At 41.6% G+C, this 18,368-nt stretch overlaps 1 protein-coding gene across 1 annotated transcript in view; it reads left to right on the forward strand.

Annotated features, from left to right (window-relative positions):
- The first annotated feature begins 6,924 nt into the window (after positions 1-6,924).
- LOC145417854 (uncharacterized) overlaps positions 6,925-18,368 on the forward strand; it is a 121,919-nt gene continuing 110,475 nt past the window's right edge. The window contains exons 1-2 of the mRNA XM_080286477.1: positions 6,925-7,143; positions 9,529-9,987. Of these exons, the coding sequence (XP_080142603.1) occupies positions 6,925-7,143; positions 9,529-9,987 (678 nt within the window). The remainder of the gene's footprint in view (positions 7,144-9,528; positions 9,988-18,368) is intronic.

Below are 18,368 nucleotides of genomic sequence, written 5' to 3' on the forward strand. Positions count from 1 at the left end.
ACACCATGTTTATAAGTTTGCGAGTTTTTGGAAGACGAGGTAGTGTAGCTTGGGTGTCTGTTAGCTATGCAAAAACGGGCGAGCAGGATGTATGTTTGTGAGAGCTCCCCCTTACACTTCCGGCTTCACCCCACCCCTCCACCACCCCTCCCTTCCTTCACCGAACACCCGCTAGGCGACGTCCAGGTCGGGGCCGCGCCTCCCTTTCGGACGCGGTCGTGTCACGTGACTTTCCCCGCTTTTAAAAGGCATTTAATTTCGCGGAATCAGTCGGCAACACGCCACTGTGCCAGGGAATTAACCGTATTGCATCGATTTGAGGTCAGGTGGTGGTTGTATGTGGTTGGAGTTGGCGCAATAGAGGAGAAATGGCGTGAAGTTTCAGGGGAAAGCTGGGTTTACGGAGGGGGTACTTGGGCTGGTTTGTTTATCAACACGCGCGGGGAGCTTCGCCCGTTTACACCCACTGAGGATCTTCGTATATCACTGGTAGTTAGCATTCTTTGTATACATTATTTGATTTATTGTTGTCGTCAGTGTTCGAAGTTAATTTGCATATGCAGTTGTCAAGCGTTATAAGAGTATCGTATTAGAGTAAACGGGTGAGATGAGATAATTTCCCGTGCTTTCAGTGGGTAGCAGTCTGATCTGGATGAGCACATGAATGGAGGATACCCGTTTATAAAAGCACTTGCCTTGTCTAATAGCTTACATGCATTTACAGTTAGGATGATTTCAAGGAAAGTCGTGTGTGGCTTTGTATGTTAGTAACAGATAGGATTGCCATGCTTACTGAGTCCGAGTTTTTTGGAAGACAGTGTGTGTGTGGTTACAGGGTACGTGTTTAGTTTTTGCAGTTTCTGTGTCTTTTGCTTGACACCAAATCCCAAGGGTCATCTACTGTAGGGTGGCGACAGCAAAAATAGCTCCTCTCTCATCACTTGGCTATTTCACACTCCTCCTCACCACTTATTTCCCAGTCCTGCATGCCACATATATTTCATGTTCTGCAAGCTCAAGCAGTTGTTCTTTAAACACTCGTATTGTCCATTTACTCAATATCTCTTCATATGTTTAACTCAATAGCTACTTGTCCACATCATATTTAATTGCAAGTAGTTATAAGGCTAGAAATGATCAGTTTACCATTTTGAAATTCATTCAGTATTTTGGAATTTTTACACATTTTAGAGACTTGGTGCAGTAACATGGTAAACTGTGCAGTAGATGGTAATGTTTGGGACAACTAGAAGATAGGTTGCTTGTGTGGTGTGCAATAGGATGAAATTATTGTTCCAGCTTGTGGAAGCTACACTAGAGTAATTTGATGAATATCCTAAGTGGGTCAAGTTTAGATGTCACCCATGTACAGTATGGTATATAGCCAGGCTTCTTAACAACAGTACCCTGCATAATGGGTATGTATGTTGTTCTGCAGAGTTAAAGTACTGGTAACTTAATAGTGCCAGGCTTTTTTTTCTTTTTTTTTTTTTTTTAACCAGTTAAAGTTCGTTAAAGCTTATGTAGTGTAGTAGGCTGGCTGTACTGCATTGTATTCTTAGGCTTATTTACTTAGCATCGGAATTCATTATACAGTATCCTCTTTATTATTATCAGTCCATATGAAGACCACTATTCTACTATATCTTTTTGGAAGGAGAGTTATAGCCTGAATTAACCCTTCCCCTTGCTGGCCAATTAAGAATTGGGAAGGGGTGTCTGTAGTAAGAAAAGTTCATGTGAAACTCAGTATTATACTGTAGATAGGTAGTGTTTATAGGTGTCAGCCAGTAGCCTATGGTATGTGGCATTGGAATGAATACCGGTATGCAAATTGCAAACATAGGAAAGAACATATCATAACTACCAGCACCCGCTTTGAAGGTTTGTCATGGCATGAATTTTGAACTTTCGACTTAAGACACACAGATTGGGAGGCAAAATTGGTATCATGACTCTGCAGTAGCCTACCATGGAAACCATGGCTTAATTTTTATGCTGCTCTGTTGCACAAAACCGTAGTCTGAAAACGTTATTTACCATATGTATATTTTGGTAATGACTTATAGTGACTTTAACATCAGTACCGCTATGTGAAAGGGTATGTTGACTACTGTACCTAAGAGAATAACAAGAATTCAGGTCTTCATTATCAACAACAGCTTGTCATATCAAGTGTGTGTGTGTGTGTGTGTAAAACTGTTATTACCCAGTACTGCAGATGTCTCATCACTGGTAGAGTGAGAGGAGGAGGAGTAAGTGAAAGAGTAAGAGATTCCCTATTGAGACAAATTATCCTTGAGACATTTCTGCCATGGCCAGCTCAGTTGGAGGGCTCCCAGTAGGGTGCGAGGAGTTGGAGATAATGATAAGCCTTGTAACTGGTTATGTACAGTATGTATATCCGTATATTTGTCTGAACGTACGTTGACAGTGATGGTTAAAACATGAGTGAAGAGGTATATATGTTGACCGTGTACAAGGGACTGTTGATGAGGAAAGGATGAACATTATTATGGGAGAGGAAATGCTTGGAATAATTACTCATGAGCCCAGAAGTACTGTACGTTACGGTATATAATGTTTGCAGCTGTGACAGTGTACTGTATAAGAAAGTGCACCCGAATCATTCTGCTGGTTGTATCCCATAACACAAAATGGAGCTGTACCATATAAAGTAAACAGTACTGTATACTGTACGTATAATATACCGTACTTACGGTAATGTGGTAGACATTACAGTATGCTGTACAATGGTCTGTATATGAATGGGCAGTTCGGTATAAAGGTAGCTTTTATAATGAAGGTTTTTGTTATAAAGACATATATGATAGCTACAGTTGGCTGCTGTTTAGGTGCCCCAAGATCTTCATATATTTTTTCTGAGTGAGTTCATCTTTTTGTACTGTGCGTAACTTGTGTATGTGCTTTATGCACTTTATTGCTAGAATATTCAACAGTAGCCAGTCTCTCAGCACACTAAAGTACAGTACAGTAATGTACGGTATGGTAGTTGTTCTAACTGCAGTAAGCAATGGTGTGCTGTGATTATTACAGTGTGAGGAAGGAGAGTTTGTTGTATTTTCTCCAAATACAGTAAATAGGCTATGAGGTTTTAGGTCCAGGTTATGGTGGTTGAGATGGCTGAATTGATTGTGCTTTTTTGTGTTCTGTATCACCCATCTTGTACTAGATGTGGGCCAGACCTAGAAGTTATCCCAAAATTGTGATTTTTGCTGAAAATGTATTGTTAGCAGAGTTTTCATCATGCAAGACATGATATGGTACTGGTACGGTATGTACCTTGAGCACCTGATGTGGATGGTCTTGGAGTTTGGCCAAAGTGGGTTGTCAGCAAATTAAATTTGATGCTTCCTTGTGGAATAGCTATTACTTAAATGGATTAGTGATCCAAATTACAGTATTATTATTATTATTATTATTATAATAATTGCTATTATTATTATTATATCTTTATTTTTATTATTATTACTGTTTATGGCATGTTTGAATTCACTGTTAGCATACTGTGTGTATAATACAGTACAGTATCTCTACTAATTATTGTTACAAAAAAATTGCTTAACAGCTCAGGAACGCTATGTGAATGGTGTTGTGACTGCACTACATTTTGCATTTTACCCTGGTGGTGATGATGGTCATTTTTATTTATAGTACCCTATGGTAACTACCAGTTACTGATAGTTCACTTAACCTTATGCTCATCCTCTTGTTTGTGGCTGTTTTGATATGTTGTATGGACTTAAACAAGTCTTGGTTTTGTATCAATACAAGTACCACCATTACATTTCTGTACTCTACATGAGATTACAGGCAGTGTGAAAAGCTTTGTAATATAGGCTGTATTAGTTTCTGTGTTCAGTTCATATATCACATGCTATTTTAAGGGTACCGGTATGTAGTTCTTTAGTTTTTCTTTGTGGTGGATTTTTAGATACGGTACTTAGTGACAATACAATCCAGAGCAAAATGGGCCTTGTGAGATGGAGCGAGTTCCACAATGTTTAGAGATGGATAGTTCTGCTAATATTACTACTCAGCTTTGTCCATGTGGGTGTGCCTTTGCTTGTGGAGCAGGGAGAGGAAGGTAGTGCCATGTCTTGGGCTGAAGCCATCATTTCTGCGCATTGGGTGAGGACCCGTGCATTGCACCGGATATTCCTAGCCTTGTTTGGGTTTAGCGTGTCATGTGACTTCATGCACATGCCACCCCACCTAAGTTTCCTGTCATATTTATATAGAAGGAGAGACTCTTGTTAGGTGCTAGGGAGTCCTAGGGAGAATACCATTTGACCATAGGATTTAAAGAACTAGATGTAACCTGTCCCATAATGCAGGCCTTGTTTTGGGCCAAATGCTTTATATTGTCAAATACCGTAAAATTTTTGTCGCCAGTAATGTGTGTGTGTTATTAAGGAATCTTGTCAGCAGTGTTTCAAACAATTGTTGCTGGAAAGGTGTCATTTATAACTAGGATGCTAATTTACATTCATAGCATTTAGATGCTGAGCTATTCCTGATGATGTGTTATTACCATTTCAGACCTTTAGCCAAGTTAAACATTGTAGCACATGAATTGCAGTAATATTTGTTTAGATACTGTAACACCCCATCAATAAGTGGGAATAAAGGTCTGGATGGTGATCATGATGATGACAGTTTTCTTATGCAGTATCACAGAGTTGTGTGAAAAGACATATGTGTTTAAATCTTTCCTTCCTAGCAGTGTCCACTTTAAGCATAAACATTTACTGTTTTGCTATTACGCTGATGTACTGTATACTCTACTGTACTATATTACCAATAGTTACGGTACAAGGAACGTTTCTGTGCAATATAGTGTGAATAATTCAGGTTCACTATGCTGCAGCTGTACAGTACTGCACGTTTAAGTTAGATATTGTAGGGATCCATCATGTTTCAGTATTTTTAGGTGTTAACAAAACAGGTTTAATCATGCAATGCTTTTCTATTAATGTTTCCCCACACTGCATACTGAGGTTGCTGGGAAGACGTGCCAAGTGCGCAGCCCCTTGCTTGTGATTGGTTCTCGCAGTGGCTATTGTAGTGATGCCAGTTTGTCATATTCATTATAGATGAGTTGGTGACATTATGGTAAATATTGAGATGGTTAGATAATAGCTACTCAGTACTGGCTGTAAGGTTGTAATATGTGATTTGGCAGGGAAGGTTACATGACTGAGAGGTGTATCATATGGTGTGCTATTTTGAGTATTTTTTCCCAACCTTATTATTCCTTGTTTTCTTCCGATGACTGACCATGAAGTAGCCCATGGTATCCCTATGCTGAAGGATAAAAATCAGGAAGTTAATTGTAATGGTAAAGTGGTGACGTGACAAAACATGGTGTCATCACTGAAGGTGTGTCTGTGTGCGAGGCTCGACGGGTGTGGGTCATTTCAGGCTCGTGCCAGACAGTGTGCGGTCGTGCCAAGTTGTTTGTAAGCAACTTTGTGGAAGATCATGTCGTGTTAGCTGTGAGACAAGATGTGTGATTACTGCAAAGTACCCTTCTAAACTTAATAAGTGACTGAAAGGAAGCATCAGCACTTAGGAGAGAATTTCTATTCAGAATCTGCTTTTGATTTTGAAGTAAGCAGGATCATCCTAATGATATCCCCAATATATATATAATATGGTACCGTACATGAATAAGTACCGTATTGTGAAGTGAAAGGTGACCTTGATAATAGATATAGAGTAATTATCCTAGAATCATTAGAACTTGCTAGCCATGGTGTAGGCTGTGTTAGGCACCCACTGGGCAGCTATTCAAGAGTACTGACTGGTGCAGCCCTGGTAAGTTTTTCTTAGCACTGATGCTGGAGCTTTGCCATGTATGGTTCACACTCTGTCTCCTGCCATTGGAAAGTTTTTATCTGCCATACCAGCCCTGATTTAGCTACTGTCTGATGTAGGTCTGCTCAGCCACTTGAAAGATTGGGATGCATTGCTTTGATCTAAAAAGTTGAGATATTGCCAGGTGACTCAATACTCAGTATCCTTGTATACTTTTACATTTTATATTTACTGTTTTATTTCTTATATTATTGGCAAGTATAAGTTAGAAACGAGTGCAGTACAATACTCTGAGTGATTCTGCTCAGTACATTACAGTATTTACTTGTATATTCTGTTGTGGTAGCTGTGCTTGCAATTCCCTCATATTGACATTGCATTTGCATGGCTGTTAGCAGTATTTTGGTAATGTATCAGAATTAATGCACCCGCCAGAGTTTTATAGCATTGTACTTCATTTAGAAATGCTGTGTGCAGTTGTGTTGTGCTGTTAGTGAATATTAGGCTGGCCAGTATTGTGAATAGGGAAGCATGGTGATGGCAAGAATATCTGCTGTAAGATTTGACTGATTTGCGTATTAAAGAGTACCCAGTACAGTACGGTACTAATGTGATTACCATATACAGGGTACAGTATTATGGTTACCATCCATGAATGCACAAACCGTAAAATTTTCACAAGGACTTCACACTATGTAGGGCAGTTATAGTAGATAGCAGGCAGGTATACTGGGTCCAGTATTGCCAAGACCTTGAAAATAACCAGCCTACAGTTGTACCATTTTAACACTTTATTGAAATACCCTGCAGACAGTCAGCATTCTTGTACAGTAATTTTCTTCTGTCTGTACAATATTTCTCTCACTATTGTTAATTTTCTTTCTAATAATAATCCTTCACAGGTTGTTAAATCTCATAGGTGTTTTCTCCTTTTCTCATTTATAATAGCTAGATCTTGGAAAATTGTTCTCTTAAATACAGTATGTTGTGTTCTTCCCACATTATAATGGACCTTGGAAGATTGTTCTTTTAAATATGTTTTCTCATCTTCCCACAGTGTTAATGATGTGAGAGTGAGCCGCAATGGGTCCTAAAGACCGGGACCGAGGTGGTGGGGGTGGAGGTGGCGGTGGCAGCAGCTCCCCCTTGGTGAGCTCTGAGGAGTGGCTGCAGCGCCTCCTCACTGCCATAGCCAAGATCAAGTCTCAGAAGCAGCGGCCGAACTTAGAGCGCATCACACAGACCATGAGGCAGCTCTATACCGTTGCTCCTGATCTTGTCGTCACCAACCTCCAGGCTCAGGTAGAAGACAGTTTTTTTATGTGGTTTCCTTCCATCTTCTTCTATCTTTCTTTCCTTCATTCTTTCCTCGTCCTTCTGCCTACGGGTGACTTTACACTCCCTCTTCTGTCTTTCATTCCTTCATTCTTTCCTCTTCCTTCTGCCTATGGGTGACTCTACACTGAGTGACAAGCCAAATGGTTTCCTGTACACCAGGAAACCATTTACTATGCTGGGTGGTAACCATATAACCAAATTTTGGCATCTGGTGGTTTAGTGGGTAATTATTGTGCTCCAATCGGATTGAGCCGGTGAAGGTTTATATCCAAGGGATGGTTGGGGTTTATTGCTCATGTAATGCCACTCAGGGATGAGTGAGGTTGGTCACTCTCATCTTAAATGTCAGGACCAACTGCCTAGCCCCGGGCTCCTTCGCTCCTCATTTGGCAACGTAGGAATGGATGATGGATGGACTGATGGATTTTCATGGAATATTTTGACACTGGTTATTTGTTACTTGAGCTCTTTTGATACAACATTTTTTCCTGTCCTTTTTGTCTTAGTAGTTTTTCATCCTATTTTTGCTCTAGTTGTCTGTCTCTTAAGATGTTATTATACAGCAGTTGGTTTTGCTGCCCTTTTTGTCATTCTTCCTTGTACACTTCTGTCCAACTTTCTAACTCTTTAATGAAAGCAATATTTCTTCTTAAACATGTTCACTTGGCCTTAGTGTTGTTAGTCATGACATGTAGTTAAGTGCCAGAACACTCCAGTTCTCTTTGGTTCCTCTCTTCTTTGCTTCATGAGTCATCTTACAAGTGAGTGCTTATTTTTATAACTTGGCAGGATGTTCATATTCTTGATCTCAGTGTTCAGTTGTCTTTGCCAGATTCATATAGACATGGAGTATAATGTGACAGTCTATTTATTGGCATCTTTCATGTTGCTCTACTTTTCTTTTTGAAATACATCATAGTTAATATATGTTCTTTATATTTATTAATGGAATTAGAGTTGGGATAGTGATAGGCCAAGTCAAGATGATTCTGATAAGTATGAACAAGGCAATGAAAAGGAACAAGGCTATCAATTTACATACACTTGTGGAAGAACCAGAGCCTGTCATCATTCAAGAAAAGAAATATACTTTAGTGGAATAGGCTACATCACAACCTTATACATCGCATGGATATAAGGAAAGAGATGGATGATTGAGTAATTTCTACCATGGGCAGCTAATTAACTGAGGAGGACAAATTTTGATATAACTTCAAACAATTGTCCCCCACACCATGACGGTGTGTTGTGCACAAGTCATCCATCAACTCCCAAGGCCAAGGTCACACTTGGGGCTCAAACAAGGTCGTGTGCTGTCATACTTAACAACCATACCTCCGTTCATGTCCACTTTGTAACTTCCACATGCATGGACAGATACTGACTTAACTTCACATGGTTGTTCCCCATACCATGACGGTGTGTTGCGCAGAACAAGGGCCATCTACTTGCAAGGTCAATTACATATGTATGGTTATCATCCAGTAGGGGAGTTTGTATTGCATGGCAATACTGAATGCACTTGTTCTATTGAGGTTGTGGTGGTGCCTTATAAACCAGTACCGGTATTCAAAGGCTAAACAGAAGCACTGTACATTATTTGACAACTTTTATTGAAAGTAGTACTTAAATTCTTGGTGAGAGAATATAGTAAATAATATCATTAGACTCAGCGTTCAATCTTTTCACTGGTATTACAATACTTAGGCTTTTTTGGGGACTTATGACTTGCAATTTTCCTCATTTATGACAAATTGTACGGTACTTAGTGAAGGGGATCACGAGGAATGGACAGGCTCTTGGAATTGTGGCTTGTTTGATTATGTAATGTTTTTAGACAGATAGGGGTGAAAGCTGTTGGTATGATGTCTGCCAGTTCAGAGGACTTACTGATTTAGTATATTTTTCTGGCACACATTTTGACAGGCTTCATTCAGTTGTGGAAATCCTGTAATCAGAGAAAGTAAACCATTATCTAAAGCTTTCCCATGAGGTGAATGCTCTTAGGATTTTACATTGGCAGCCACCAATTCTGATCTTATACAGAAATAGTTTCCTTGACATTTAAAGGGATAATGAATATGATTTTTGTGTATCACGGATTGAGGAGATAAGGTGGTAAAAACTGCACCAAAAATGGAGAGTTCCTGTAGTTAGAAAGGGTAGGATGTGTATGGAGGATCAGCAGTTGTTGGATAGGTGAGGTTTTCATGTATTTTCCATTCCTAGGTTTTGGTATGTACAGTACTGTATATTTCTTACCACCCCTTTAATTGTTCTCATTTCTAATGAAAGAGGGTGGAGCGCCTCAGCCTACAGGGTCACCAGCACTGGCATTGTTTTTTCCAGGTGGATGCTGGCGCTATCCTCTACATCGAGAATAAAGGAATCGAGTCATATGCTGACCCAAAGAACCCGCCTCTGCGGACGGGCCGTGTAAGTGTGCGGACGCCAACTGGCAACTCACGTGCTGGTGACTTAGTGGGGAAGGTGGTGCGTGCAGTGCGCGAGGCGGGTGCCGAGGGTGCCACGCTAAAAGACATAACAGTTCAGGTGCAGGCCTCAGCTGGCGGTACAGTGCAAGATGACCCCCAGCTGCCTGGGCTGGTGCGTCATGCCACTAAACGTGCCCTCCAGCGAGGTTTCCTGGCGCAGACTGGCAAAGTCTTCACACTTGGTACACTTGCTAAACACCGCAAGTCTACCGGACGGCTGTCTGCTGCCAAGAAGCTGCTACCCGATGATGATGACGACCTCGGCATTGCCTTCCTTAACCGCTCCCTTAATGCCAACAACTCTCACCTGCAGGTCAGTCCTATGTTACTTGATTTTATGTACTGTACTTTTGACAGTCTGATACAGTGTTACCTGTACTTTTGACACTGTGATCCCATGTATTCCCTATTCATTGACACTGTGATTCCATGTGTCTTGTACTTTGATGCTGTGGTCCCATGTATTTCCTGTGCATTTCAGACTGATCCTATGTAGTTCATGTAATTTGACACTGTGATTCCATGTATACCTTGTACTGTTTTGATTCCGTGAATCTTTATACTGTGACACTGATGTAGATGGGTGGGTTGTTTGGCCATAAAACCTTTGTGTGTGGCTTATCTGTCAGCAGGTGTGGCAGCCAGGTGAGGTAAGTTAGCCATCTCACCAGTGACCCCCCACACCATGTGGTCATTCTCTCCACTTTGTTTACACTTTTCTCACACACTCCAGTTGCACGTGCTGGAGCCATATCTTATGCTTCTTATTCTGTTGGCTAAAACTAATAAGTCAGTTTATACTCCTTTATTTTGATAGTGTTCAGTATTGTATACCAGCACCATAGTTTGGGGAAGTACATCATATACTATTGAGAGTGGAATTGTGAATAGATGTAGGTGTTAATGCCTAAATAGGTAGAGCTTTGTGTGTGTGTGAGAGAGAGAGAGAGAGAGAGAGAGAGATGTAAGGCTGTGTCCTATTATTCATAACTGTCTAGTATTGGTACCCTGCACTGGCTTCCACAAACTCTTTTCTGCTGTCCTCTATCCTAATACATGCACTCTCATTCACTCCTACACTGCGATACACATTCATTCTTACACTGTCACAAACTTCAGTCTTAAGTTTTTGCACATCTTGTACACATATACTATACCATTATTCACTCTTACACTTTGATACATGTTTACCTTCTCACTGCAACACACATTCGTTATAACACAGTAACATATATTAATTATTTCATTGACATACACCTTCACGTACACTGTCATAACACCACATCCTAACCATCGTCTTCCAGTTTAGCCTGAATGTGGGTTGAGATAGGATTCAGAGATAAGGAGAGAGATTCACGAAATATCAGAAATAAGGAAAGAGAATTAAAATATCAGAAGGAAAGAGAATCATAACGTAACGCGGAGTCTAAAATTAATGTTCTGACCAGTAAGCCACACACTGACCCGTGGGAATACAGTGGATACCATAGCCAGCTGTTGTTTATCACCGTCATGACTGAAAACAGGCCTACACATAACCTCTTTACGGATAACACATTCAAGCCATTTGGTAACACACACACACACACACACACACACACACACACACACACACACACACACACACACCACGTTAAGGTCTTTGTTCCTCATATGTACATCTAGGCCTCGTGTTATTTTCTCCTCCATTCTACCCCCCCCCCTCCATCTTCCTCCTGCATCCTTCGTTATCAGTCCCGCTGCATCTTATTTCGTTATTGAGGTTAACACCTTACTCCCATGACGCGTTTTTCAAGTTATTCCTGTTACCTTTATTCACTTAAGGGGGTAGATGTTGCCTTCACTAATTGGCCCGTATTCCCGTCTGTTAAGGAAGCTCACCAACACCTCTTTCTTAGAGGATTTTTTGGGGATTTGGCTGATTGATACCCTTTTGTACGTTATTTATGCAGAATATGGCGATATTGGAAGGATTTATGTAAGACAAGAGGAGAGTGAGGTGTAATAAACCAAATAGATTGCGTAGGAGGTGTTGGGGAGCGGGCCTTTCAGCACAAATCTCCCCCAAGCTGAAAAATATCGTCTGGAGGTAATGAGAATGAAATAAAATAATGAGAATGAAATAAAAATGACATCCTCGGAATTAAAAGGTCAAGAACTCGATGTCTGCTTGCTCTCGCCCCGTTTCTTATTTGCTTACCTCTGCAATCCTTCCTCGTGTTTACTGTTTGTTTATGTACGTGTTCTCTTATTTTTGTGTGTGTTTTCTCTCAGCTCGATTTCTCTTCATGCCTCCTACCCTCTTCCGCTGTCTTCTTCATCTTTTTTTCTCCATTTTATTACCTCTTGCAACATTTCTTCGTTTTCTGTTTGCAGTCTTTTTTTTTTTTAAACTCTTCGTCGCAAATAATCTCTGATCTCCTTTTACCTCACTGTTTTCTTTAGCACGCGTTTTCTTTTCCCTTAAAAGTAATTGGTCCTTGTTTTGGAGCGCATAGTATCATATGTGCCTCTCCTCTCAATACAGGCCATTCCCCCCCCCAAAAAAAAAAAAAAAAAAGTAAACAAGAAATCGCATTTTTTTTTTCTCGTTCCTCACCTTCATCCTCTGACCTTTCCCTGACATTCCGTATTTAGCTTCTTTTGCTCTCTCTCTCTCTCTCTCTCTCTCTCTCTCTCTCTCTCTCTCTCTCTCTCTCTCTCTCTCTCCTTTATCTCTTCAGCCCCGCCCTCTCTGTATCAGCAAACCCAATCTGTGTTTGTCCCTTTCGTTTACATAACAATATCTCTTGTTATCGCTCGGTTGAAAAGCAGCGCAGGCGAGAGAGTCTGGTTTTACGGTATGTATATGATTTTATTGTCCTTTTGTACGATCATTGGTTACGTGTTAGAGTTCACACGTGTATGTATTTATGTTTATACAGGTTAAAGACTAATAATTTTCTCACAAACATGCATACTGATTATAATCGGTTACAGACCATATGTACACCCCCCCCCACACACATACACTAGCCGGATGCCAGTGTGTGTAGGTGAACCGGCGTGTGTTATCTAGTGTGTGTGTGATAAGACTATGTGATAAGGGCCCGGGGAGGCACGGCACGCAGTTTGTGTGTATGTATCGTGCTCTCAACACTTATCCCTCCTCGCACGCACGCTGTGCACGCAAAGTTTACACCTAAATCACGTCAGTACTGATAATCATAATTCAGACGTAAGTATACACAAGCCTACCAACACAGACGTGCATACTGGTACTTGATACATGTGTTAAACTCATGTGCCTAACACGACAGATGAATATGCCGGGTTAATGTATAAACTCACGCTCATACATACATACGTACGTACTGTACATAATCGGTGCATACGTACGCAACGCAGTACCACATCCATACAACATTAGTACTTTAAGCTTCTTCACACTTCGTAGATATCGATTACACACACACACACACACACACACACACACACACACACACACACACACACACACACACACACACACACAGGTTATTGAGCGTGTTGTGTATGTGAGTGAGAGCGGTCCAATTAAGGGGAGCGGACATAACTAGTTTGAGATCCTCAGGGTGGAGTTACCTAGTTGTTCCTTTCATGCCGCCTTGGGTGTGTTCCAGGTGTTCATCGGGTGTTCCAGGTGTTCGTGGAGTGTTCGAGGTGTACAGTACAAGGGGTGTTCGAGATGTTCATAGGGTGTTCAGTTTGTTCATGGGGTGTTTGAGGTGTTCATGGAGTGTTCTGTGTTGAGGCGTCCAGGATGGGTGGTGAGTTAGCTGTTCCTTTCATGCCGTTCTGGGTGTGTTCGTGGTGTTCACTGGATGTGTTCAAGGTGTTGTGTATTCATGGGGTGTTCCTTTCAGTGCTGTCGATGTTCTGCTCAACTTTCTTCGGCTTGATTCTTGACGTTCCGTTGCTCTTGATGGTGATAGGTGTGTTCGTTTTTTGAGTCTCCCTGGTTGACTACACGGTGTTCCTAAGATGTTTGTGGTGTTCGTGGTCCGGTTGGTACTCCTTGGGTCAGTAATCAGGCTTTTTCCAGGAAGGCCACAAGTTTTCTTTGGGGAGGCGGGGTGGACATCATATCACTGACGGGTAGCTTAGTGCAAAAGGTATATCGGCCGTATGTTTTGTAGCAGTTGCGAGAAAAGTGTTTATGATTATATCCTTGAAATTTCAGTGTTTACCAGAGGAGATTTGCACCATTTTTCAGATATTTATGTGATGTACTCAAACACTTGTATCGCTGGAGTAAGAAGAAATGGGAGGGTCATTGTGTATAGCTAATGATTTGTGAACGTGTACCCATAATCATATCGCTGTGAATTTGTTTTCCATCTTAAGGGTTTATATCAACAAGGTTATGTATTAGATGAAGTCTGTGCTTACTGAGTTTTTATGTCTAGCAGAATTATTCATGGCGGTGCTTTGGGCTTTCATATGGAGCAGGTATCCCCCTCGTGCTTCATACCTTCCCCTCTCCCCTCTTTCTCCCACCCTTTGGATACTTGTCGCCACTGCTTCGGGTGTTCATGGTGTCCCTCTCCCCCTCCCCTCCCAGCCTCACAATCGCTGCTCTGAGGTGCTTGCTATTTGGTGGTGAGGGTGATGATCGTTGGGTTGGTAGTGGTGACAGGAGTATGATGATGGGTGTGGTGACAGGTGAATTGAAGTGTGTGGTGTGACGTATGTGTTGGTGACAGGTGTGTGGTAGGTCAGGAGGGTGTGACGAATAGCATGGTGAGATAGGTTGGTGTGCTGTAGTGGGGTTGGATAGTGAGTGATGTGTTGTAGTGAGGTAGGTTGGGTACTGAGTGGTGTGGTAAACTGGTGAGGTGATGTGCGGTGTGGTAAGTGAGAATGGCGAGGGAGGTGATATGGTGACGTGGGAGGGTGTGGTGTTGTGCAGTAGGTAGATATGGTGATGAGAGTGGTGAGGTGTGGCGAAGTAGGTTGGTGTGTGGTGACTGATTTGGTGGTGAAAGATAGCAACTCACGCCACACGGTCAGATAGCCCTGAGAGTACAGTGCTTTAGATAAGATACGGTAAACGAGTGTGTGTGTGTGTGTGTGTGTGATAGGGTGAGAGTGAGAATGTGAATGACTGATAAGCATGACAGTGAGTGTGTAAAGTGTGAGAGTGAGTGACTGAATGAATGGATGAATGATTTTGAGTTTTGAGTGAATAATAGTTTGAGTATGACTAAGTGGCACGATGATTTCTTAATTATTGGGTGAATTAGGGTGAGTCCGTGAATGAATGAAAGTGCATAAGTTTATGAATGAGGCTAAGTTGAAAGGAGTATGAGTGAATAAGTGAATGACTGAATGAGTAAAATATTAGCGAGTATAAGTGAATTTGTATGAGTTAAATTAGTTTGAAATGGTAAATAACAGTGAGATGGCAGAGGGCTGATGAGAGTGAGCTGGTCAGTGAGTGAGAGGGTGAGTTTGTGAGAGATTAAGTGTGAGAGTGAGTATATGGGGTAAGGGAGGGCAGGATGACGGAGCGGGAGATCAGTGTGGTGGTGACTCCTGTGGTGAAGGTGTGGTGGTTACTAGTTTGTGGTGGGCAGCTTTGGTGATTTGGCCAGTGACGTGTGTCGTGATAAGAACATTGGTGAAGAACTTTGTGGCGAATCGTTAAATGACCTGAAGATAGTGGTGATAATGGTGAGGAACAAAGGTGAATCGTTTTTTAATGACTTACATGTGATGGTGTGGTGATAACGAAGAGTGGTGAGGACCTTCATGGTGAATCGTTTGCTGAAATTTGGTGGTGATTAGTGGTGATAGGGTCGATACGAAGAGTGGAAAGTAAAGGTGAATCGCTAAGTGGCGGAGGTAGAGGGTAGTGTTGTTAGTGTTGTTAAGTGGTAGGAAGATAAGAGTTGAAGTATATCCATTAATGAACTCCACTAAAGTATAAACGCATAAAACTAAACAAATACTTCATGGCATCAATTAGTAACGTAAACAACAGTGAATTACGATAGTAACGATATTAGCAGTGTACACACACAAAAAACAAAGAAGTAGGTAACGAATGTTATCTATTTGTGTATCAACGGATGTCATGCCAGTAAAATACGTTACTGGGAGGTCGGTTTAAATTCAAATATGAGCGGCGTTTTTTTACCTTTCGTTATGTTCGGTAATGTTGAGTAAAGAAATCGAGGTTAATGCCATACTATTTTATTTTTATGAGTAAAGTAATGGGGAGGTTTGTTCAAATAAAAGTCGAGTTACGTTTCATTTCTCAATATATCGTAGGCTATATATTTTGGTCAGTCTGTGATATCTAAGTTAACGCTATTTTATTTTGCTTGAGTGAGTGTGATAATGTATTAAAGGAAAAAAAATACATTCAAAGCATGCGATCTGTCTGTGTTTATGAAGTTTGGTAATACAGAGTAAAGAAATGAGTTTAATGCTGTACTAATTTACTGCAATGATTCGATTTTAAAATTCAAAACAATGTTTCTCTATATTTCGTTTGATATTTCCTTATGAACAGATATATCTAGGTTAATACCATAATGTAAAGAACTAAATATTATAAAATATGATACGTGTATTGAAGAAAATTTGTGCAGTATAATATTTCAAAACTCAGCAGCCTTTGTTTCACAGCGTATCGTACGGCGAGCGTAAATGATAGCTTGTTTGCCGACAACATGTAGCCAAGTGGTAAGCGCAGTGATTGGCCTTAAGTGTAGAAAGGGGTTGAAGTGTAATTATTAAGTGTAGCTAAGTGTATTGAGGCAAAGGTTACAGAAGGTTGGTGTAATGGTGAGTTGGGTACAGAGAAATGTAGTGATGGGTACCGATGAATGAAATATACCGTAGTGAGTTAGTGATGACTGGTGGAACGTGGTGATGGGTGAAATGTAATACAGTGAAGCGTGGTTACGAGGCATGGAGGATGGTAGACAATGAACGAATGAGGCTGGGAGGGAGTGGTTGAGGCAGGCAGAGAGTGAGAGAGTGAATTGGGCAGGAATTGAAGCAGGGTGGAAGATAGGCAGTGGGGAAGGGAGTGGGTGAGGCAGTGAGTTTGGCAGACAGGCAGTGAGTTTGGCAGACAGGCAGGCAGTGAATGAGGAAGTGAGTTAAGGAGGCTGGCAGACAGGGAATGGGTGAGGCAGGCAGGTTGGCAGTAGAGAGTTAGGCAGGGGTGGAGCTGACCTGGGCTCCCTGACCTGCCTTAACTCGGCCTCCTGACCACCACCTGCCTCAGTCTAGGTCAAGGATGTCCCCACCCCCTCACCTTGCCCTTCCAGACCCGCCCTCGGCAAGAAGTTGTTTCAGAGGGTCGGGGTACACGTGGTTGATGATGCAGGTTAATGATAGGCTGATGATAATTGTGGGTGATTGTGGGTGGTGGGTTTTGGCGCAGGTTATGGCTCATTTTCGGATTGGTGGTGGTTTTGGTGGTTGTAGTAAATGGTTATAGTTGTGCCTTGGTTTTGGTGGTAGTTCTGGTGGTTGTAGGGGTTGAGTTTGCTATTTATTGTGGTTGTGAAAGTATTAATGGTTGTGATTTGGTGGTTTGTGGTGGGTTAAGTGGCTGTGATTATTATTAGTGACTGGTGAAATGACGTGAACGGTGAACTGAAATGGTGATTCGAAATCTAGTAAAGTGATCAGTGAAGTGACGGTGTGAAGTAGTGAAGATAGGCAGGAGTAGTGCAGAAGTGTATTGTTGTTGTGAATTTTGCAGTAAGACAAGGAAGGAGGAGCGAAATGTAACAGTGAAGTGACTTGTGAAGCGTAGTAAAGGAAGGAGGTGGTATTGCTGAAGTGTAACATTGAAGTGTAGAGGCAGTGAGCGAGGCAGGGAGGCAGGCAGCAAGAGAGTGAGGCTCGGAGGCAGGCAGAGGGAGGGAAGAAGCAGAGGTGGAGCTGACCTGCCTTAACCTGGCCCCCTGACCACGTCCTGCCTCACTCTAGGTCAAGGATGGCTCGCCCCCGCCTCGCTCCCCCTCACCCCCCTCCCCTCCACCCCCGCCGTCGGTAAGTTCTTCCTAGGAGTTGCGATTTGTGGGGGTGTGGTAGTAGTGGATTTTTTTTAAATTACTAAATAGGCGAGGATTAATATACGGTAATTGAGGGTGGGTTAATGATTTTCTTAATGTGGAGATTGGGTTGATGAGGACGGCGATGATGTAAGAGTAGGTTAAAAAATTTTACTTTGTTTAGTGTACTCGTACGATATAAAAAAGGTACGAGTATCAATTTATCTGTATGTATGTATCATTACTGGCGGATGTGATTGTGAGTATTCTTATTGATGGTTTTAGCGGAACCATAGTTAAGGTGAATTTTTAGTGTGTGTGTGTGTGTGTGTGTGTGTGTGTGTGTGAGAGAGAGAGAGAGAGAGAGAGAGAGAGAGAGAGAGAGAGAGAGAAACTTAAGTTATTGTAATTAGGTGGGACGAAATGAGCGAGTTAGTGAGTGAATGTGAGCCAGAGTTTGGGGATAGATTTAATTTAGTGTCAGCCAGAGTATTAATTAAAAATGTTGTACAGAAGTTAGTAAGTTAGCGATTGTGAGGGAGTGAGAAAGGATGAATAAGAGCAGTCAGGAGGGTAAGCAAGAGTAGCCTTAGTGAGTGAGTGAGGAAGCAGTTATAAGAGCGATTAGGAGGGTGAGCAAGAACAGCCTAAGTGA

The sequence above is a fragment of the Coenobita brevimanus genome, chromosome 14 (genome assembly GCF_032717465.1).
Source record: "Coenobita brevimanus isolate Jiangsu-jjx chromosome 14, ASM3271746v2, whole genome shotgun sequence".
NCBI lineage: Eukaryota > Metazoa > Arthropoda > Malacostraca > Decapoda > Coenobitidae > Coenobita > Coenobita brevimanus.